Source organism: Pieris brassicae, chromosome 8, assembly GCF_905147105.1.
Source record: "Pieris brassicae chromosome 8, ilPieBrab1.1, whole genome shotgun sequence".
Taxonomy (NCBI): Eukaryota; Metazoa; Arthropoda; class Insecta; order Lepidoptera; family Pieridae; genus Pieris; species Pieris brassicae.
In genome coordinates, this window is record NC_059672.1 from 6,974,279 (window position 1) to 6,991,071 (window position 16,793).

Below are 16,793 nucleotides of genomic sequence, written 5' to 3' on the forward strand. Positions count from 1 at the left end.
GGTTCCTATGAGAAGCTGTGCCTTACTTGCACACGCCATGGATTTTGGATCTAAGGTCATGGTTTTCTCACGACGTTTTCTTGATTGTGCCAGAAAGAAAATTCATCACAGTTGCGGAAAAGCTATTTCGTCTTAAGACCATAACCATACAATCTATCATTGTTTTCATCTATTTCCATTTCATGTTGCAGATACAAACCCTCAGTCTTGTACTATGCTTCATCTAAGACCATTAAAGTCTTCCTATGTGTTCATATGTCAACCTTCAAATGTCATTCTTTATAGTTCATTATATTCTTATAGTATTGACATAAACCAAGTACTAAATTACAACTTTTAAAGTGAAATAAATAATTAATAGATCACCTTAGTTTTCAATTTACTACGTATGAACTAAAATCCTGAAACTATTAAAGCGTTTAAAAATGTCGAACTTTATTTATCTGGAAACTTTTAATAGCTACGATAACTATAAACAAACTCTAACCTTAAAAGTGCCTTTAGAATCACTGATTTCCTTTTGTATTTACAAATACTGTTGTCCAGATAATGTCGAGTTATATTTTACTAACACAAATAAATCTGCAAGCTGTGTAAGTCTTGAGTTACATATAGAGGACATAAGCTTTCTAGATCCATCAGAAATTCCTTGGCAGGCTGCATCCTGTGTGTTTCCCGTGGTACTCCATGAGGACACTGTAATTACAGGTCTGTGCGCAGTAGCCCGTCATATCTGCAAGTACAGAAACTCAAAACAAGGTACTAATGAACACGAAGAAGGTTTGCTAGGATTCCGAAAAAGTTGCCTTCAAGCACCTAATGAAGTTTCTATCTGGACAAAATTTTGTGAAATTGATAGTCTAAAAACGGTTTTAAAAATACTGGAACTATCAGAACTGCGTGAAATACCTATTAATATGGTCCGATTTGAGAACCATTTAAGTAAACCAGTACGGATTCATAATGTGTATAAGGTAGCTAGGGATAAGAAAAGGGAAGGTTTGGAAAGTAAAAAGGCTACATCTTTACCTGAGAGAAATGAAACAAAAGATATATTGGATAATCTTAGAACCCCTAAACCTAGAAAGTGGAAGTCTAATATAAAGAAAGATTTTGCAATAAATTGTTCCTTAAAAACTGAAGAATTAAGCATTAGTCACCAATTTGCAGAAGGTCCCTTTTTAACATTAGCTGACATAATATTGTTCCCATCTTATTATATATTTCTAAAGTCACTAGGAGAAAATATTATAGAAAAGTTTTTACCACTCTCATTTAAATGGTACAAAAACTTGAGCAGTATATCAGAATTGAAAATATTAACACTTATTTTAAATGAAATAAAACACATAAAAACTGTATCAATACATAAATTTGTACTTTGGCCTGAAACAGATGATGTAAGTTTATATAAATCTGATCCAAAGAGACATAATCCTAAAAAGAGGATATTTACTAAGCCTGAAGATATTGAAAATGCAATTAATACTCTTACAAGTGACTTAGAACTTAATATATTGCTAAATGAAAATAATAGTAGCATAGATTGGCAAACTGTACCTGATGGGGCAAACCCATCCGCTGGGCACTTACCTGATGTAAGGGTGAATAGAAAATCACAACAACTTGAAAATTTAACATTGGCAGTTACATCTATGGCTCAAGATGGAGATCTGATTGTAGACTTCTGTAGTGGTAGTGGACACTTGGGAATACTTATTGCACATCTATTACCTAAATGCACTGTTATACTTTTAGAAAATAAAGAGCAATCATTGCTAAGAGCTAGGCACAGGGTACATGAGATGAGGTTAAAAAATGTATTCTTCTTTCAGTGTAACCTAGACTTTTTTGTAGGCAAATTCAATATTGGTGTTGCTCTACATGCATGTGGCATAGCAAGTGATCTAGTTTTGGATAAATGCTTAAAGGCTAATGCAAAATTTGTTCTATGTCCTTGTTGCTATGGGTCTCTTCATGCCACAGATAGACTGAATTATCCAAGGAGTAAGAGATTTAGTGATATTACTATTGATAACTACTTATGTATTGGGCATACCGCTGATCAGACTCATGACAATCATCCTCTCACTGAAAGAGGTGCGCGTTGCATGGCTATTATTGACTCAGATCGTGGAAGGTTAGCCGAGGAACATGGCTATACAGTTACATTATCTAAATTAAAACCTCTGTCTTGTACTCCAAAAAATAATCTCCTAATTGGTGTTCCTTCATGAAATAAAACTTGTATATAAACAGCTTTATTAAATATACAACTTGTTACAAATAAGTCTTTTAAACACTTTAACTTCTAGTTAAATGTTTTACATTGATTATAATATTTCCTTATACCTTGTATGCTTGTATGCTCTGCATATTATAAAGAGTGGCATCATATAAAACACATAGCAACCAAGTCTGAGCACAACTATAGTGGTACTCTGTAACTCAATAGCGATTCCGATCTCTTCTTCAATGTTAAGACTTGTACCATGCAATTTAAAATCTTGAGCTTTACAGACTTTGCAGAAAAAGTCAGAATCAAGTGTGAGTTTCAGAGCGCCGGCGCTATTTCCAACAGCTTAAAAATACATAACATATGGCAGTAAATAGTAAACAAATTTTCTAAAAATATGGCAAGGTTATCACAAAAGTTTTGGCTGATTATAAATTGTGATAAACAGTCTAATAAAATCATTATACATATCAATCACACTTGGCGTAAACAATTGCTGTGCGGCATGGAATATACACCTGAAAAAAACCCAAAATATAATATGGCCTAATATGAGAACCACTTAAATGTTTGTATATCATAGGGGAATTTAAAATACTCTTAAAATGTTACTAAAAAAAGAAAACAGAGGTGCCTTTACACTCCATCTTTAGCCTCCCACTTAGTATTATCAAGGCCCTTCTTTGTATACTTAGTGTATTAGATAGGCAAAAACAGTACGGATTCATAATGAAATGATTCTTATATAGAAATGAGTCTAAATCATTATGCATTGTTTCTCAAACAGGAGAAAGAGTTTGTTTTTGCAGTTTATTCAGACAAAATAAAAACAAACTAATATAGGTACAAACATTTTTTTTTAAATAGTGCTACAGATGAATACAATTTACAGTGACGGGCTCGCAAGACTGTTTCTTAACTTTTAAATGAAAAAAAAAGACAAATTGTATATCCTAAAATGCTTTTAATTTTATGTGACTTATCTGTCAAGAACGACATGCCCCGGGTTCGGTTACAGTTTAAAAAAATTCAATAAAAATATTAATAGTTGGAATATACCTGAACCGAGTCTCTTCTATTGCCCCATCCACTATTTAGAGTGAAATGAAACTCGCCATCGGGTTCTACGCGACCAAAGCCGCCATATTTCTTACTATCAGAGCATAACACCGCCTAAAAGTAATTAACACTTATTAAAACAAACACATGGCCACGGTGTATGCGTGTGTAAGCGTCTCTTGTAAGATGGTGAACTCCAACCACGACTATTCTTTGGACTTTCTATGGGCGCATTAATTCAGCGCAGCACAAAAACATCGAACCAAATTTATGCGTGAGATCTAAAAGTACTGAAGGCCCCTTCTTGCTTAATAACGAAAAATAAATGATCACAAAACATACAGAAATCTGAGGCCAAGACCTAAAAGGTTGAAGCAACACTGGATTTTTTTAACATAAATTTATATATTCAATTTTTATCGAATTTTGTACGGAATGTTTCTCAGAAAAAGATCTAAGTCTAATCAGATCTAATCAAAAAATTACAAAGATAAATAGAAAATTCTTAATCTTATTATTATATATAATTTCATTCGTTATTTTTCGCCCGAATAAGCTCAGTTGCTTTGACAACATCACTTTTGAGTTCGCTGTGCTTTAACGCTTTGAGAAGTTTCTGAATCTTGTAACTGGAATTTTATGAAAAGCCAAAGTGTTTATACAACACATTCTCACCTGGTATTTCCCGGGCACATCCACCCCAACTCTGTAATCTGTGAAACTTTGTGAAGGATGGAAGTTGAAGACAAATAGCAATCCAGCGCGCTCGAACGCCACCACCTTATCGCCTTCGTGTTTGCAAGAAACATAACCCTGAAATATTTGTTAAAATATTAGGAAAGAAACATTTATCGACACACAATATTAAACACTAAAAAGGCAAAAAGTAGAAGTACTCATTTGGTTCCACTCAGTTCACTCGCAGAAGACAATGCCTCAAACTTATAGGAATACATGAACGTATAAACAATCATTTAGATTTAAACACCTGATATGAAGTGATATCGTGGAAACTCTCAAAGCCAAAGGGCCCGCGAGTGCGTGGCCGGCCTTTTAAGAATTGGGACGCTCTTTTGGTTTTGGTATTTACTCGGAAAAACTACCTTAAAAACGCCTAGTTCTGGAACGGAGGACGTCGAGGTGATACGAGATAGTTAAAGAAATATTTAGAAATTATAATAGTTGATCCCTTCAAAATACAAAGGGCATAGCAGTTGAAAAAAATGTGTGCGTGTACTAGTGTACACACGGTAGAAGTGAAACTTCTTTATGACCTTATTTTTCGAAAAATGATCTACTATATGCAACTTTACAGAAATTGATTAAATAATGTTAGATTAGGTAAAGTTTAACAAAAGGCTCTTCTATTATCATAGACATGAATACAGATAATACAATTATTTCATTTTACCTTATTACTACTACTAAGATTATTATAGAATTTCATTAATTGTAATAGAATTATTACTATCATTGTTATCGTTATTATATATTTTGTTATTAATGGCTTCGAGTCAACCGTGGTAGGGACAAGAAAACGATGGCGCGTAGCGGAAAAAGTGACGCGTAATCGAAAAATGTGACGGTAAATTTTCTACCGATACAGAAGTTTCACTTCAATAAATTTTCAAAAAAAACTTGACCGTTCTACCATTTCCATTTCAGAAATGCAAAATAAACAAGAATGTAGTACCTATTTATATACCGTTTCATATGCCAATATTAAAATCATAGGAATTTAACGTATTAAATCAAGAATAAAGACTACACTACAAAGATTGTACGCCTTGAACTCCTTGGTGTTTTGTTCTCACTATAATGTGATTGTGTCTAATCTTTTGCCATGGCTACTGTGCAGAATTCATTTATATCATATTGAATAAATAAGATGATTTTAATTAATAAGAGTGATAATGATGTTTTGATGCCAGTTGTTCTCATACGCTATCCTTGATTTCATAAATGCCTTAAATAGTTTCTCTTTGAAAATATAAAATTCGGCACATTCCATTCGACCCAAAACATTTGTTTGGCTTTAGTGGGTCATGCCACTCGCAAAGTGTAATTTTTCCAGGCCCCAGTACGTTATGAATATTATTACAGGCTTAAGCCTTTCGACAATACCGCCTAATTCAAATAACACGAATAGACAATACATTTTTAAAACTTACCGGATTCGATCTCAACCAGCCATATTTCTCCTCAAGCATTTGCATGTCCCTATCAAAATTATTCAGGTATTTATATTTGAGTAATTCATCGTCAACTAACGGCCACTGTCTTCGTGCGTAGTGATATGACGAATTGTTGCCCGCTCGAGGGAAATCCAACCATTCGGGGTGACCGAATTCGTTACCTGGAAAACATATTAATTTACATAAACCGAACGCGTGAAATTCATTGCATTTTGTATATGTATTTATGTTAAAAAGAAGCGCGAATAGTGGAATCTTGGTCACTATTTTTTTCAACTTATTAAAAAAAATACTAAAACCATGAGGCAACATTGTGATGATATAAATGTATGTTTATGCCAGTATGTTTTGTTAGTAGTCATGATTCTAGTATGAAATTAATTAAATTTGGAACAACAAAATTTTATTTCCGTGTAACTTGTAATGCTTGTTTGGACAAGTTAAGAAGTGTAACCCCATTTTTATCTTAATAGCAATTTTTCTGGACATATGTCACATTTGACATATGTCAGTTGTACCTTCATACGACACACACTGACAGTTCATTCTTTAAAACAGAAACTGTTTATTAAGTTAAAATACCTTCAAGTGTCGTTTTTACCATAGATATGTAAGCGGAATATAAACAGAGCAATTGCAGTTCTTCTTTCTGTGCTTTATTATATAAATTAAAAATATATTTCTAAATAAAAGCGATAACTTCTTATGGAAGAGCAAACCGCTTCGTTACGTAACGCGTTACGGCGCTAGTCTAGCTTCCCTTTCTCTAACCCGAACTCGCAACGCTAGCCGTATATCGGAAACACGCTTTCGCATCTACCCAGTGTTTAGTGTCTGGTAGACATTTACTATTGTCAAACTATCGTCGGGTTTGAAGGTGATTATAAAAAATATGATGAATGAAGCAGAAGCTGATCCACGAAACATCACATAATTAAATAAGTTCAACCCAGATTTTTTGAAGTTATCACTTCTGTCATTACATCTGACATTAAAAAATATCTATATTAGTATTAAAAATATGTAAGTATATATCGCTTTGTGACTGGACATTTATAAAATGATTTTGAGATAAAATGCAGCTGGCTCAGCTAATCTTCAGTCATATTATATTTTACAAAATAACAAACGCAATAATACATATAGTATAATATAAAAAAATTAACAATAAGCGGTTGTGACCATCCAAAAAATAATTAAACCTAAAAGGAAAAAGAAAGGTATGTAACTTACCGATAAAATTAAGGTACGCCTCCCCGCCCAAAGCGTGTGTGATAAGTCGTATCATACAGTGTAAGGCAAGTCCTCGCTCTATCACTGGATTAGGGTCGCTCAGCGTACTCATGTGGGAGTACATATCTTTGTCCATAAGCCAAAATGCGATTGTCTTATCGCCTACAAGGGCCTGGAATTTCCGAACATAAATAGTATATAGCATATTCTGAACAGTGTAAAAGTGTAAATAGGACGAGACAAGGATACAAAAGGAAAAGCTTATTCTATGTGTGCTGTGGCATGGTGCGTTTGACAGTTTCTTAATATATATTTTTCAATTCGAGTTTAATTGTAGCCTAGAGCAACTTAAGTTATTAATGATTTAATATATTACACTATATAATATATAATATATTATAGATGAAATACTAAGTCATAATTTGCGTTACCGGCCTTTCAAAAATTAGTACGCTCTTTTCTTGGACCCTACGGGCTCTTAGGACCCTAGGGCGAATTTGTTCGGAAATACTTCAGTGGGCAGCTGGTTCCACATAGTGGTGGTGCCCGGCAAAAACGCCTTAGAAAACGCTCGGTTGTGGAACGACGGACGTCAAGGTGATACGGATGATATTTTGTGTTTTGCCTCGATGTCCGATAATGAAACTCAGCTGCAGGTATTAGATCGAATAACTCTGCAGAAAATCTTTCCATGGTAAATGCGGTAAAGATGCAAAGAGACCATCTCTACGCAACGCCAAGGGATGGCGCCGCACGGAAAGTGATTGGTTGTCGACGATTCGAATCGCTCTTCGTTAAATACGGTCAAGTGGAAGGATAGTATTAGGGGCTGTCCATCTATAATCACATGAGATTCGAAGGGGGGGGGGGAAATCACGAAATATCACAAGGGGCCTCCCCCTTAGTATAGTAGTAGGCATAGTAAGATATCAAGTTTACTTATTTATTTGTCAACGCATGATTTCTAAACCGACAAGAGGCTTGTAGTGTAACCCGGACTCGTTGCCAGGCAATGAACGAGGTATAATGTATGTTTTCCCATGATTAAACCATTCCTTTAATATTGTTACGAAGACGGGTCGACTGCAATGTTTCTAGATTTTTCCACTAGTTAGAGAACTTTTCAGCAAGCTGTAATATGATTTCTGACCGTTTCAGGAGAGGGTCAATCACATATTAGAAAATTGTAATTTTCATAATGTTACCCTAGTTTTCCTTCACCAAAGGGGGATACCCTTTGGTGAAGGAATATTCTAGACCGAACTTTCTAGGTGTGAGACAAGGACGAAATGATACGAGAGAGAGAGAGAGAAGATCAGAACTTTCTCGAAACTAGACGAGCACTCTAGAACGCCGTACGACAAGGACGGAGCAACGTGCGAAAGAGACAAAGAGTGCGAACGTTATAGAATTGTGCAATCGCTACTCAGTAGCAAGCTCGCCTAGAAAGTTCTCGAATATTGTTTAGAATTATTCCCAGGGATATATAAGAGCGAGCCGAAACGCGACTAGTCACTTAGTTTTGAATGCGATTACACGAGAGAAACACCGAAGCGATAAAGTGCGAATGAAGTGTGCATAAGTGAAGTATTTAGTGACTGTGTTTTTGTGTGTTATTAGTGAATCTCTGCAATTAATTTTGTGCCCATAAATTCCTCATTGATTTTTTAAGAAATAAACCCTTGAAGAAATCTACGGCATTTTCTATCCGATCCCCTAGCTCGTAACAATATTATTTCTATGTCAGTCAAAAACACCCTGCAACCTTTATGTCTACACATTTTTATCATGGTCCTTAATTTTCTGGAATAGGATTAGATTATACTTTTTACCGGTACTTAAAATAATAATATTATGAAAATTGTAATATTCTTTACAGGTACTCAAAATACACGTGATTTTTAGTGGGGGTGAGGGAAGTCTTAATCCTCACCACGTATCAGCATGGAGAAGGGAGGGGTTACAAATTTATTATTTATTATTATAAACTTATAATTATTTTACATATTTTTTTAAAAATCCGACGTTTCGCGTGCTTTACAGCGTGGTCAAAAAGTATCACAGATACTTAATTACACTGTAGAGAAAGTTGTGTTATCTGTATTTATTTCCCCGGCGTTGATATCGACTAAACGATAATGGGTTTTTGCAGAAATTGCACGCAAAACGTCGGAAAAACTTTAAAATTATGTAAAATAATTATAAGTATATAATAATACATAGCTTCCATCTGGTAAAAAATTGTTTTCTTTCAATGTGTAAAAGCTATGTTAACAAAAGACAATACTACACATATTATATTTAAATTCTCTATTGCTCTTCAATGACCGGAACAAGCTCCTGATATACAATATTCATCAGGACCCTGGGACTCATGTTTTTTCTAACCAGTTTATATAAATTAGGCAGATTTTTTTGCTTGAAATAATCGAGAGAGAAGCTGCACGAGGCCAATATTTGGGCTTGTACCACTCGCTTCTTACTCCCAAATTTATTATATACCAATTATTGGACTCCCCTTAATGGTGAAATTACCTGATCATGGCTTTCTGCATATGCCACAGTGCCCTCCATCCACCTTCTATTAGTGAGAGTATGAATAATATGTCCTATTTTCCAGTCTTCATCCTTCTCTTCTTTTAGCAGCTTTATCCACATATCGGGGATGGCCATGCCTAGGCGGTAATCGAAGCCGGTACCACCTTCCTTCACCGGCCGACCCGTTGCCGGCATTCCTGATACATCCTGAAATAAATCATTTTATTAGAATAATAGAATTTATATTCGCTTGACAATTATAAAATTTATTTCATATCTTACATATTTGTTTATTATATAATAACAAAAAAATAATAGCCGTTTTTCTTTTTAAATTTATTTAAAACCCACATTAAAAAGCAAGTATTTAAAAAAAAATAAAAATAAACATTGTTATTTCGTGTCTCACCTCCGCAATAGTAATAGCTCTATTGTCTATGCCATGGACGAGTTCGTTAGCCAACATCAAATACACGAGTGCCTCTGTATCAACATTAAGGCCGTAATATTCGTCGTAATGTCCCGAAAAGCCTTCTCCGATACCACGGCTATGGTACAACATTGATGTTACACCATCAAACCTATTACCAAATTAAAATCCTTTTTAATAACGTGAAATTTCGATTGGTAGTTAATAAGACGCATTCTTTACTTGAAACTAGCATAAAGTTTAAAAAAAAATACACAAGAAAGGTTATGACATGAAATTTTGCAATTAGGGGTTTTGTATTTGGGAGACCGATTGAACGATATTTTTTAAAATATGTTGAACATTTTAATTAAACGTGGAACTATATATGTAAAGATGAAACTGTATATTATATATTAAGTGCAAGTGCTGCTACAAGGCACGTACTGAACGCTCTAAGCCCGGTATTGAATGTATTAAAATTAAAATAAGTATTTTATATATATATCTATTACAAACGCAAGCATTAAAAAAAAACGAAAAAAAAATTAACTTTAGGGAAAAGAAGGAAAAATTTTTTTGTCGCCGTGTAATAAACATATGTTTTTGATATATTTAATTATAGTAAAGTTAAGCTTACATTTGTTTGTAGTTGAAGTCTCTCACAGAGATACAATTTTTTTTTCTATTAATTTATTAAGTTCTATTAGGTGAGAATGAAAAAATCAATGGCGCTACAATCTTTTTAGATATCAGATTTCTGTATCTGTTTCATGATCATTTGTTAATCTAATAGGCAAGTAGGTGATCAGCCTTCCGTGCCTGACACACGCTGTCGACTTTTTGGGTCTAAGGCAAGCCGGTTTCCTCACCGTTCGAGCGAATGTTAAATGGGCTCATAGAACATCCATTGGTTCACAGCCGGGACTCGAACCTACGATCTCAGCGATGAGAGTCGCACGCTGAAGCTACTAGGCCAACACGGCTATAAACATCAGTTAATAATATTAAACATAATACCTGAATCCGTCAAACTGATATTCCTCTTGATACCAACGGAGATTCGACAATAAGAATCTTAGAACTTCAGTTCTGTAAAGTAAATATATAATGATCAGTATTAAAAATATATTATTTAGGAAGCATTTATACTATTTATACATTGAAAGAAAACATTTTTTTAACCGGAGTAAAGCTATTTGTATTATTATAAACTTATAATTATTTTACATAAATTTAAATTTAATTTTTTTTATTTAAAATTTTCCGAAGTTTCGCGTGCTTTACAGTGTGCGTGGTCACGGTAACTGAAGACAAAAGGTGTTAAATGTCAAAAGTGTCGCAGCTGCAGAGAAAGTTGTGTTATCTGTATCGATTTCCCCGGAGTTGGTATCGTCGACTAAAAGATGACGGGTTTTTGCAGAAATGACTCACGGTGTCCTCTATTTTTGCGGATTGATTGTCTTGGGGTTTTATATAAGTTTATAATAATACAAATAGCTTTAATCCGGTAAAAAAATTGTTTTCTTTCAATAGATCCACATCTTATACACAAAGATCTTTAGGTTGTAGCGAGACTAATATTTTTGATATGCTATATTACATCATAGAGGATATATAGGACCCTTAGCAGGAAGCCAATGAATAAATAGAGAAATCTGGTTGAAGCTGGAGGCCTTTACCCATGGAGAGGTTCATTGATACTGAAGGAAATTAACAAGAAAAATATATAAATATAATATTTTTAAATTATTAATTGCAACGTCAGGTTCCCGATCCGTTGTGTCGTCATCCCGTCACCGGGCATTATTATTAACATCAGGGCCGAATAAAGACGCAAGGTACAGTCAGCAAAATATTTTAAAAAATTATTACCTAGTTCAAGCTGTCAAAACATATAGGAAATTGAAAAACAATGTTTGTACCAAATTTAATTTAATATAACTTACTCTGAATAATTAAAAAGGCGACTATCCCACAAGGAATGAGTTCCCCTGGGACCGTCGTGGAAGAAGCACGCCGTGGTGCCATCGAACTCATTGAGGCCATCTAACGTGTTTTTGGACGCGTGTGAATGTACTACGTCTAATAGCACATATATTCCCAATTCGTGTGCTCGGTCAATTAGTTCTTTGAGTTCGCAGGGGGTACCATAACGACTAAAATGTAAATAAAAGTAAGTAAATAATTAGTTAATTGCTGAGAAATCAAGAAGTTTAGATGACTAGATTTGCTATTTTGTGTAAATTGACAAAAATACTTTTAAATTGTTAGAAAATTATGAAAATATTTATTCATACTTTGTTACCATAATATACATAATTGTACAAACAAAAAGTAAGTAGGTTACATAAGTTAATAGGCGACCTTATCGCTAACAAGCGATTTCTTTCAGGCAACCCCAATATGGGAGTATAAGAAAAGAAACACCTACAGAGGTTAATGTACACTTCTTGTACATTACCCTCTGTAGGTGTTTGCTCTCTGCATAATTAATTAACAAAAAAAATTCAAAATAACATGCAACTATAACTAAAATGAAATCCAAAGAAAAAATATAAATAGTAATATGTGTAAACAGACACGTAAAAAGGTCTGCCAAAGGTTAATTGACTTACAATTAATATATATAAGTAGTAGCTAATTACGAGGCAGAAGAAAAATGATCAAAAAGAAGATTTTCAAATAAATTTAGAGACTAAGCTCGTCTAATATCAATTGGTAAGGAATTCTATATACTAATGATTAATAAAGAAAACAAATATCCATTTAGAAATGTACTTAAACCAAATAAGTATTTTTAGAAAATAATGCTATGACTGCAGAGCACATCTAGTTATTGATATGTATTTTATAGTATTATTTTTAAAAACAAAAAATTATTTTATTTCTCTAATTACCTGCTTGCAGCAAAAAAGCTGGTAACTTGATATCCAAAGGATGCATAATACGCATGCTCCATTATTGCCATTAACTGAATAGCATTATACCCTGAAAGTAATATAAATATTTAAAAATCCTTGTTATATTAAATGTCATGCCAAAACTTAGAAAATCAATGTGGTTTATTTAAAAAATGATAATAATTGGTTGTCAGTCTGTAAGTAAACGAAAGCTTTAATCCCTTTAAGAATTCATATTAAAATACAAATTGGTTAAAAAAATAATATCCTTTAACTTTGTTAACAATAAGACAAACCCAGCACCTCCCAAGTTTGAGTTTAGGCTAGGTCAAATGAGCAATAGGCAATAAAAATCTTTGTTGGAACTTAAATGTCCAATACATAATATTTCAAAATTAGTGCTTTGATATATGAAATTATATGAAAACATATGTCACCTATAACATACTGATGATACAGTTTATAATGCTTACCAAGGTTTTTGATCCGTTGCAGAACATTATCCTTAAATTCCGTGTATGTCCCAACTCTTCCTTCTGGAGTGGCGATACCAACATGGCACTCATATACACGAAGAGAGGCTGGCCTAGGAACTTTTGGATGTTTGAATTTGTATGGCTGTGAAAAGATAACAATTTGTATTAATATAATTTATAAAGATTTACTGAGTTTTTAAACATATTTCATATATTTATTATGTTTATTAACTTAATAAGTACGTAGTAGCAAAAAGAGAGTCAGAGCTTTATATATAATTGTTATATATTCCAATTACTCACATTCTTTGGTCGGTAAATAAACTGTTGATATGTGAACCCCTCAAATGGTTTCACATAGCTTGCCCAGGGAGATACACGATATAAATTATCATTAACAATAATTTGTACACGACTCTGATGGTGTAGAGAACAACTGCCATCAGCATTTGGTGGTATATATAGTTCCCATTTGCCAAATTCTAACTTTTTAAAGGGATGACTTTTAGTGTTCCAACCATCTGCAATTTGTAAAAGATTCATGTAGCCTAAACTGTATGATTGCAAAAAAAACTGATTAAAAAAGACAAATCAATGAGATTAAAATTAAAACCTATTATTAATCAAGTTAAGCCTTAATGTTGCTAAATAACTTCATGTTCTTATTTAAGTTAAGATATAAGTCTTACTAAAATCTCCCTGAAGATGTATTGAATGAGCACCAGGTGCCCATTCCCTCCAAATGACAGACCCATCAGCACCAAACTGAGGACCATAGTATTTGTAAGCTGATGTGAATCCTTGTAAACCACCATCCCATGAGTCCATCCTATCCCAAATGTCTCTGAAGCAGCCATATCTGTGAAGACATTAGTTTAAGTAGGTACTTCATACTCCAAATTAAGTATCTTCTAAAAATTTATTCCTTAACGACCTTGAAATGTGAACATATAAGTTACTCCAATTATGCTAAGTAGTAAGGTAGTAAAATGAGACGACACAAATTTTTAATTTGATAAAAAATATACACTTGCAGTTATTATTAACTATCTATGAAATAACATGTCATTTTTTATCACTTCGAAATAAGATTTACATTCGGAAATTCGATTTTCGCGGTTCACGTTTGGGAATTGTGCTGTTGACAGCTTTGACCTTTGGTGTGACATTGTAGATGTAAAAACTGCCGCTTAAAGCGCTTTACTTTTGGAGATTTTTTTAAATTCTTAATTTTAAATACATACATGATAAACACCAAACAGTGTTCATATATAAGTGATTATAATGAATTAGCTTTTTTTAAAATAAGTTATTATGATTCTCTTATTTTAAGTAAATACGACAAATAATCGAAATGTAATACGAAAGTAATACCAGCGCTAAGTTGTCAAATTCTTGTAAATACACAACATAACCTAGACTTCCTACGAAAATCAAATTTTCCTTGATTTTATATAATTTACAGCTAAAATATCACAATCTATCTTTAAATTAAGATAATATATCTCACCTTCTGCGTATTTCTCTTTCGTATGGCTTCAAATACCCATCCCGTTCAAATAATTTTTCAATATCAGGCACAGGCACGTCCATCGGATCCATTGCTGAATAATTACCTCCCATCCTATCGTATAGATATAGTACGTAGATTTATAATACCAGTTTATGCGCACGCGCACAGCCGCGGGTACCGATATTTCTTGATTGAATGACAATTATAACATTTCCCATTTAAACCAATGATAAGTAATATATTAATAACAGTGGTAAAAATATTATCATAAGGTTGAGAGGTCAAGTCGATTATCCTATCATCCACCTTGACAGTGCATCTTAGTTATGGTCCTTTATCATGTTAATATTTTATAAATTTACAATTACCTTCCACAAAATTCAAACTGTGTAATATATAAAGTGCATAAATGAACTTAATTTTTATGATGAATTTGGTGTAGTAATTTCATATTAAAATATTTAAAATTTTGACAATGTAATGAGACAATAATATACAAGTATTTTAATTCCGAAAACTATAATTTATTAATAATATCATATTCTTTATGAAAATTAATGTATTTTGACCTTCAATTTTCTACAATATTTTTTTTACTACTCACATATTACACTATTAAAAATGTTGACTACATAATGAGTAATAATGTAAATTTTGGAAAAAAATAATAACTTCAAAAAATTGTGTTTCAAATATTTGAGCTTCATATACTAATTTTTTTATGAATAGTAAAGGAATTAAATAAAACTTATATATACATCCTACACTATGTATTTTACTATAGTAATATGATATCTATAATCACAACTAAAATATATCAGAACCAGTTCTCTTCGCTCTGACAACAGCTTCATCAGGCTGTAATTTCTCTTCCTCTGATGGTTCAATGGGTAGGTCGTTTTCATCCAATTTACCTTGCTTAAAGTCCATAACAATCTTTTTACTGTACACTGCATCAAACAGTTGTTGAGATGTAAATTCACTTTGGACGACATCTTCAGTTTTATATGAGACATATGGTTTAAAAGTGCAATCTTTTAGGTCAGGTACAATTAGTTCAGGAATCATTTCTGGTACAGATACAAATTTTCCATCTAATTCATATCCCGTATCACGTACACCTCGTTTATCTATCGGTAGCTCGCGATTGGGCCCCATTTGTCGCAATTTGTGGAATTTGGAGCCTCTTTTGTTGGGAGTAAGAAATTTCCTAAAATTTCTCTTTCCTTCCCTAGGAGCGGAGACAGTAATGCATCTAGTTGATATCAAATTTATTAATGGAACTATTTTGGACATACCTAAGGTGTTTTAAATATTTTAATATCAAACAAATCTTTATCTTTTTGTAAAAATTTAAATTGAAACTTTAGCGATAGGTATAAGGTTATATTTTGGAAATATAACAAATATGTCAGACCGAGTGACTTTTGACATATATATTAATGAACTATGACATGAGTTAAACGTCACGTCAAAAACTGTAGGCCGCTTATCGAGACATGTCGCACTTAACGATACCGATAACGCGCATGTCTTTGCCACCACAAAAGACTGATCGGTATGAGTTTGATGCCATGGAAGATAGGCCAGGTGCTGGTATGGGAACAACCTATTCAGACAGGCTGGCCCCTTCCCATCTACATAGAAGCAACTACAGAGCTGTTGTGGCTTGTGAAGCGGCTGAAAAAGGTAAAGCATGCAAATACAGGGCTGCGAATATGATTATGTTCCATTGGGTGTCGAGATCCTTGGTCCATGAGGTTCTAGGGCTATTAGGCTTTTTGAGGAAATAGCAATAAGGTTATTCAACATCACAGGAGCCCGAAGAGCTGGCCTCGGACAAAGAATTAGTCTAGCCATTCAAAGGGGCAACGCTGCCAGATCTTCGGAACCTTGCCTAAAGGGACTCTTGTTTATTATATTTGAAGGATAGATATTGTTTTTTATTATACTACCTAATGTAAGCTGTACGATTAAATTATATTATTAATAAAAGGGAAAATACATAGTGAATTCGTAGTAGGTTTAGGCATTAGGATCATGCAGATGTTAGAAAATAAACGACCAACACTGAATATTATGTTCGTTGGATATTTTAGCGAAGTTTCTTTGTTTATCGTTAGTTTAATGATAATCCCATGCACTCTATTTTTTATGCTATCCTGGTAAGTGCTCTGCTTACTTCATGGACACAATGCGGTCGTCGAAACCATACAGTTATGACATATGGC

At 33.4% G+C, this 16,793-nt stretch overlaps 3 protein-coding genes across 3 annotated transcripts; 1 reads left to right on the forward strand and 2 right to left on the reverse strand.

The window, feature by feature from the left end:
* The first annotated feature begins 321 nt into the window (after positions 1-321).
* Positions 322-2,281, forward strand: LOC123712983 (glutathione S-transferase C-terminal domain-containing protein homolog). The gene has a single exon (XM_045666422.1). It carries the CDS (start codon positions 426-428, stop codon positions 2,235-2,237), a length of 1,812 nt encoding a protein of 603 aa, XP_045522378.1. The 5' UTR covers positions 322-425; the 3' UTR covers positions 2,238-2,281.
* LOC123712982 (1,4-alpha-glucan-branching enzyme) lies at positions 2,246-14,861 on the reverse strand. The gene is made up of 14 exons (XM_045666420.1): positions 14,560-14,861; positions 13,739-13,908; positions 13,353-13,570; positions 13,047-13,191; positions 12,571-12,661; positions 11,620-11,829; positions 10,691-10,762; positions 9,671-9,842; positions 9,259-9,468; positions 6,724-6,895; positions 5,467-5,651; positions 3,971-4,108; positions 3,296-3,409; positions 2,246-2,754 (listed from the first exon to the last, which is right to left on the reverse strand). The coding sequence occupies exons 1-14, from the start codon at positions 14,670-14,672 to the stop codon at positions 2,707-2,709; spliced, it is 2,058 nt and encodes a 685-aa protein (XP_045522376.1). The 5' UTR covers positions 14,673-14,861; the 3' UTR covers positions 2,246-2,706.
* Positions 14,862-15,317: 456 nt separating this feature from the next.
* On the reverse strand, positions 15,318-15,975 carry LOC123713175 (39S ribosomal protein L41, mitochondrial). The gene has a single exon (XM_045666721.1). It carries the CDS (start codon positions 15,856-15,858, stop codon positions 15,370-15,372), a length of 489 nt encoding a protein of 162 aa, XP_045522677.1. The 5' UTR covers positions 15,859-15,975; the 3' UTR covers positions 15,318-15,369.
* Between the last annotated feature and the right edge of the window lie 818 nt (positions 15,976-16,793).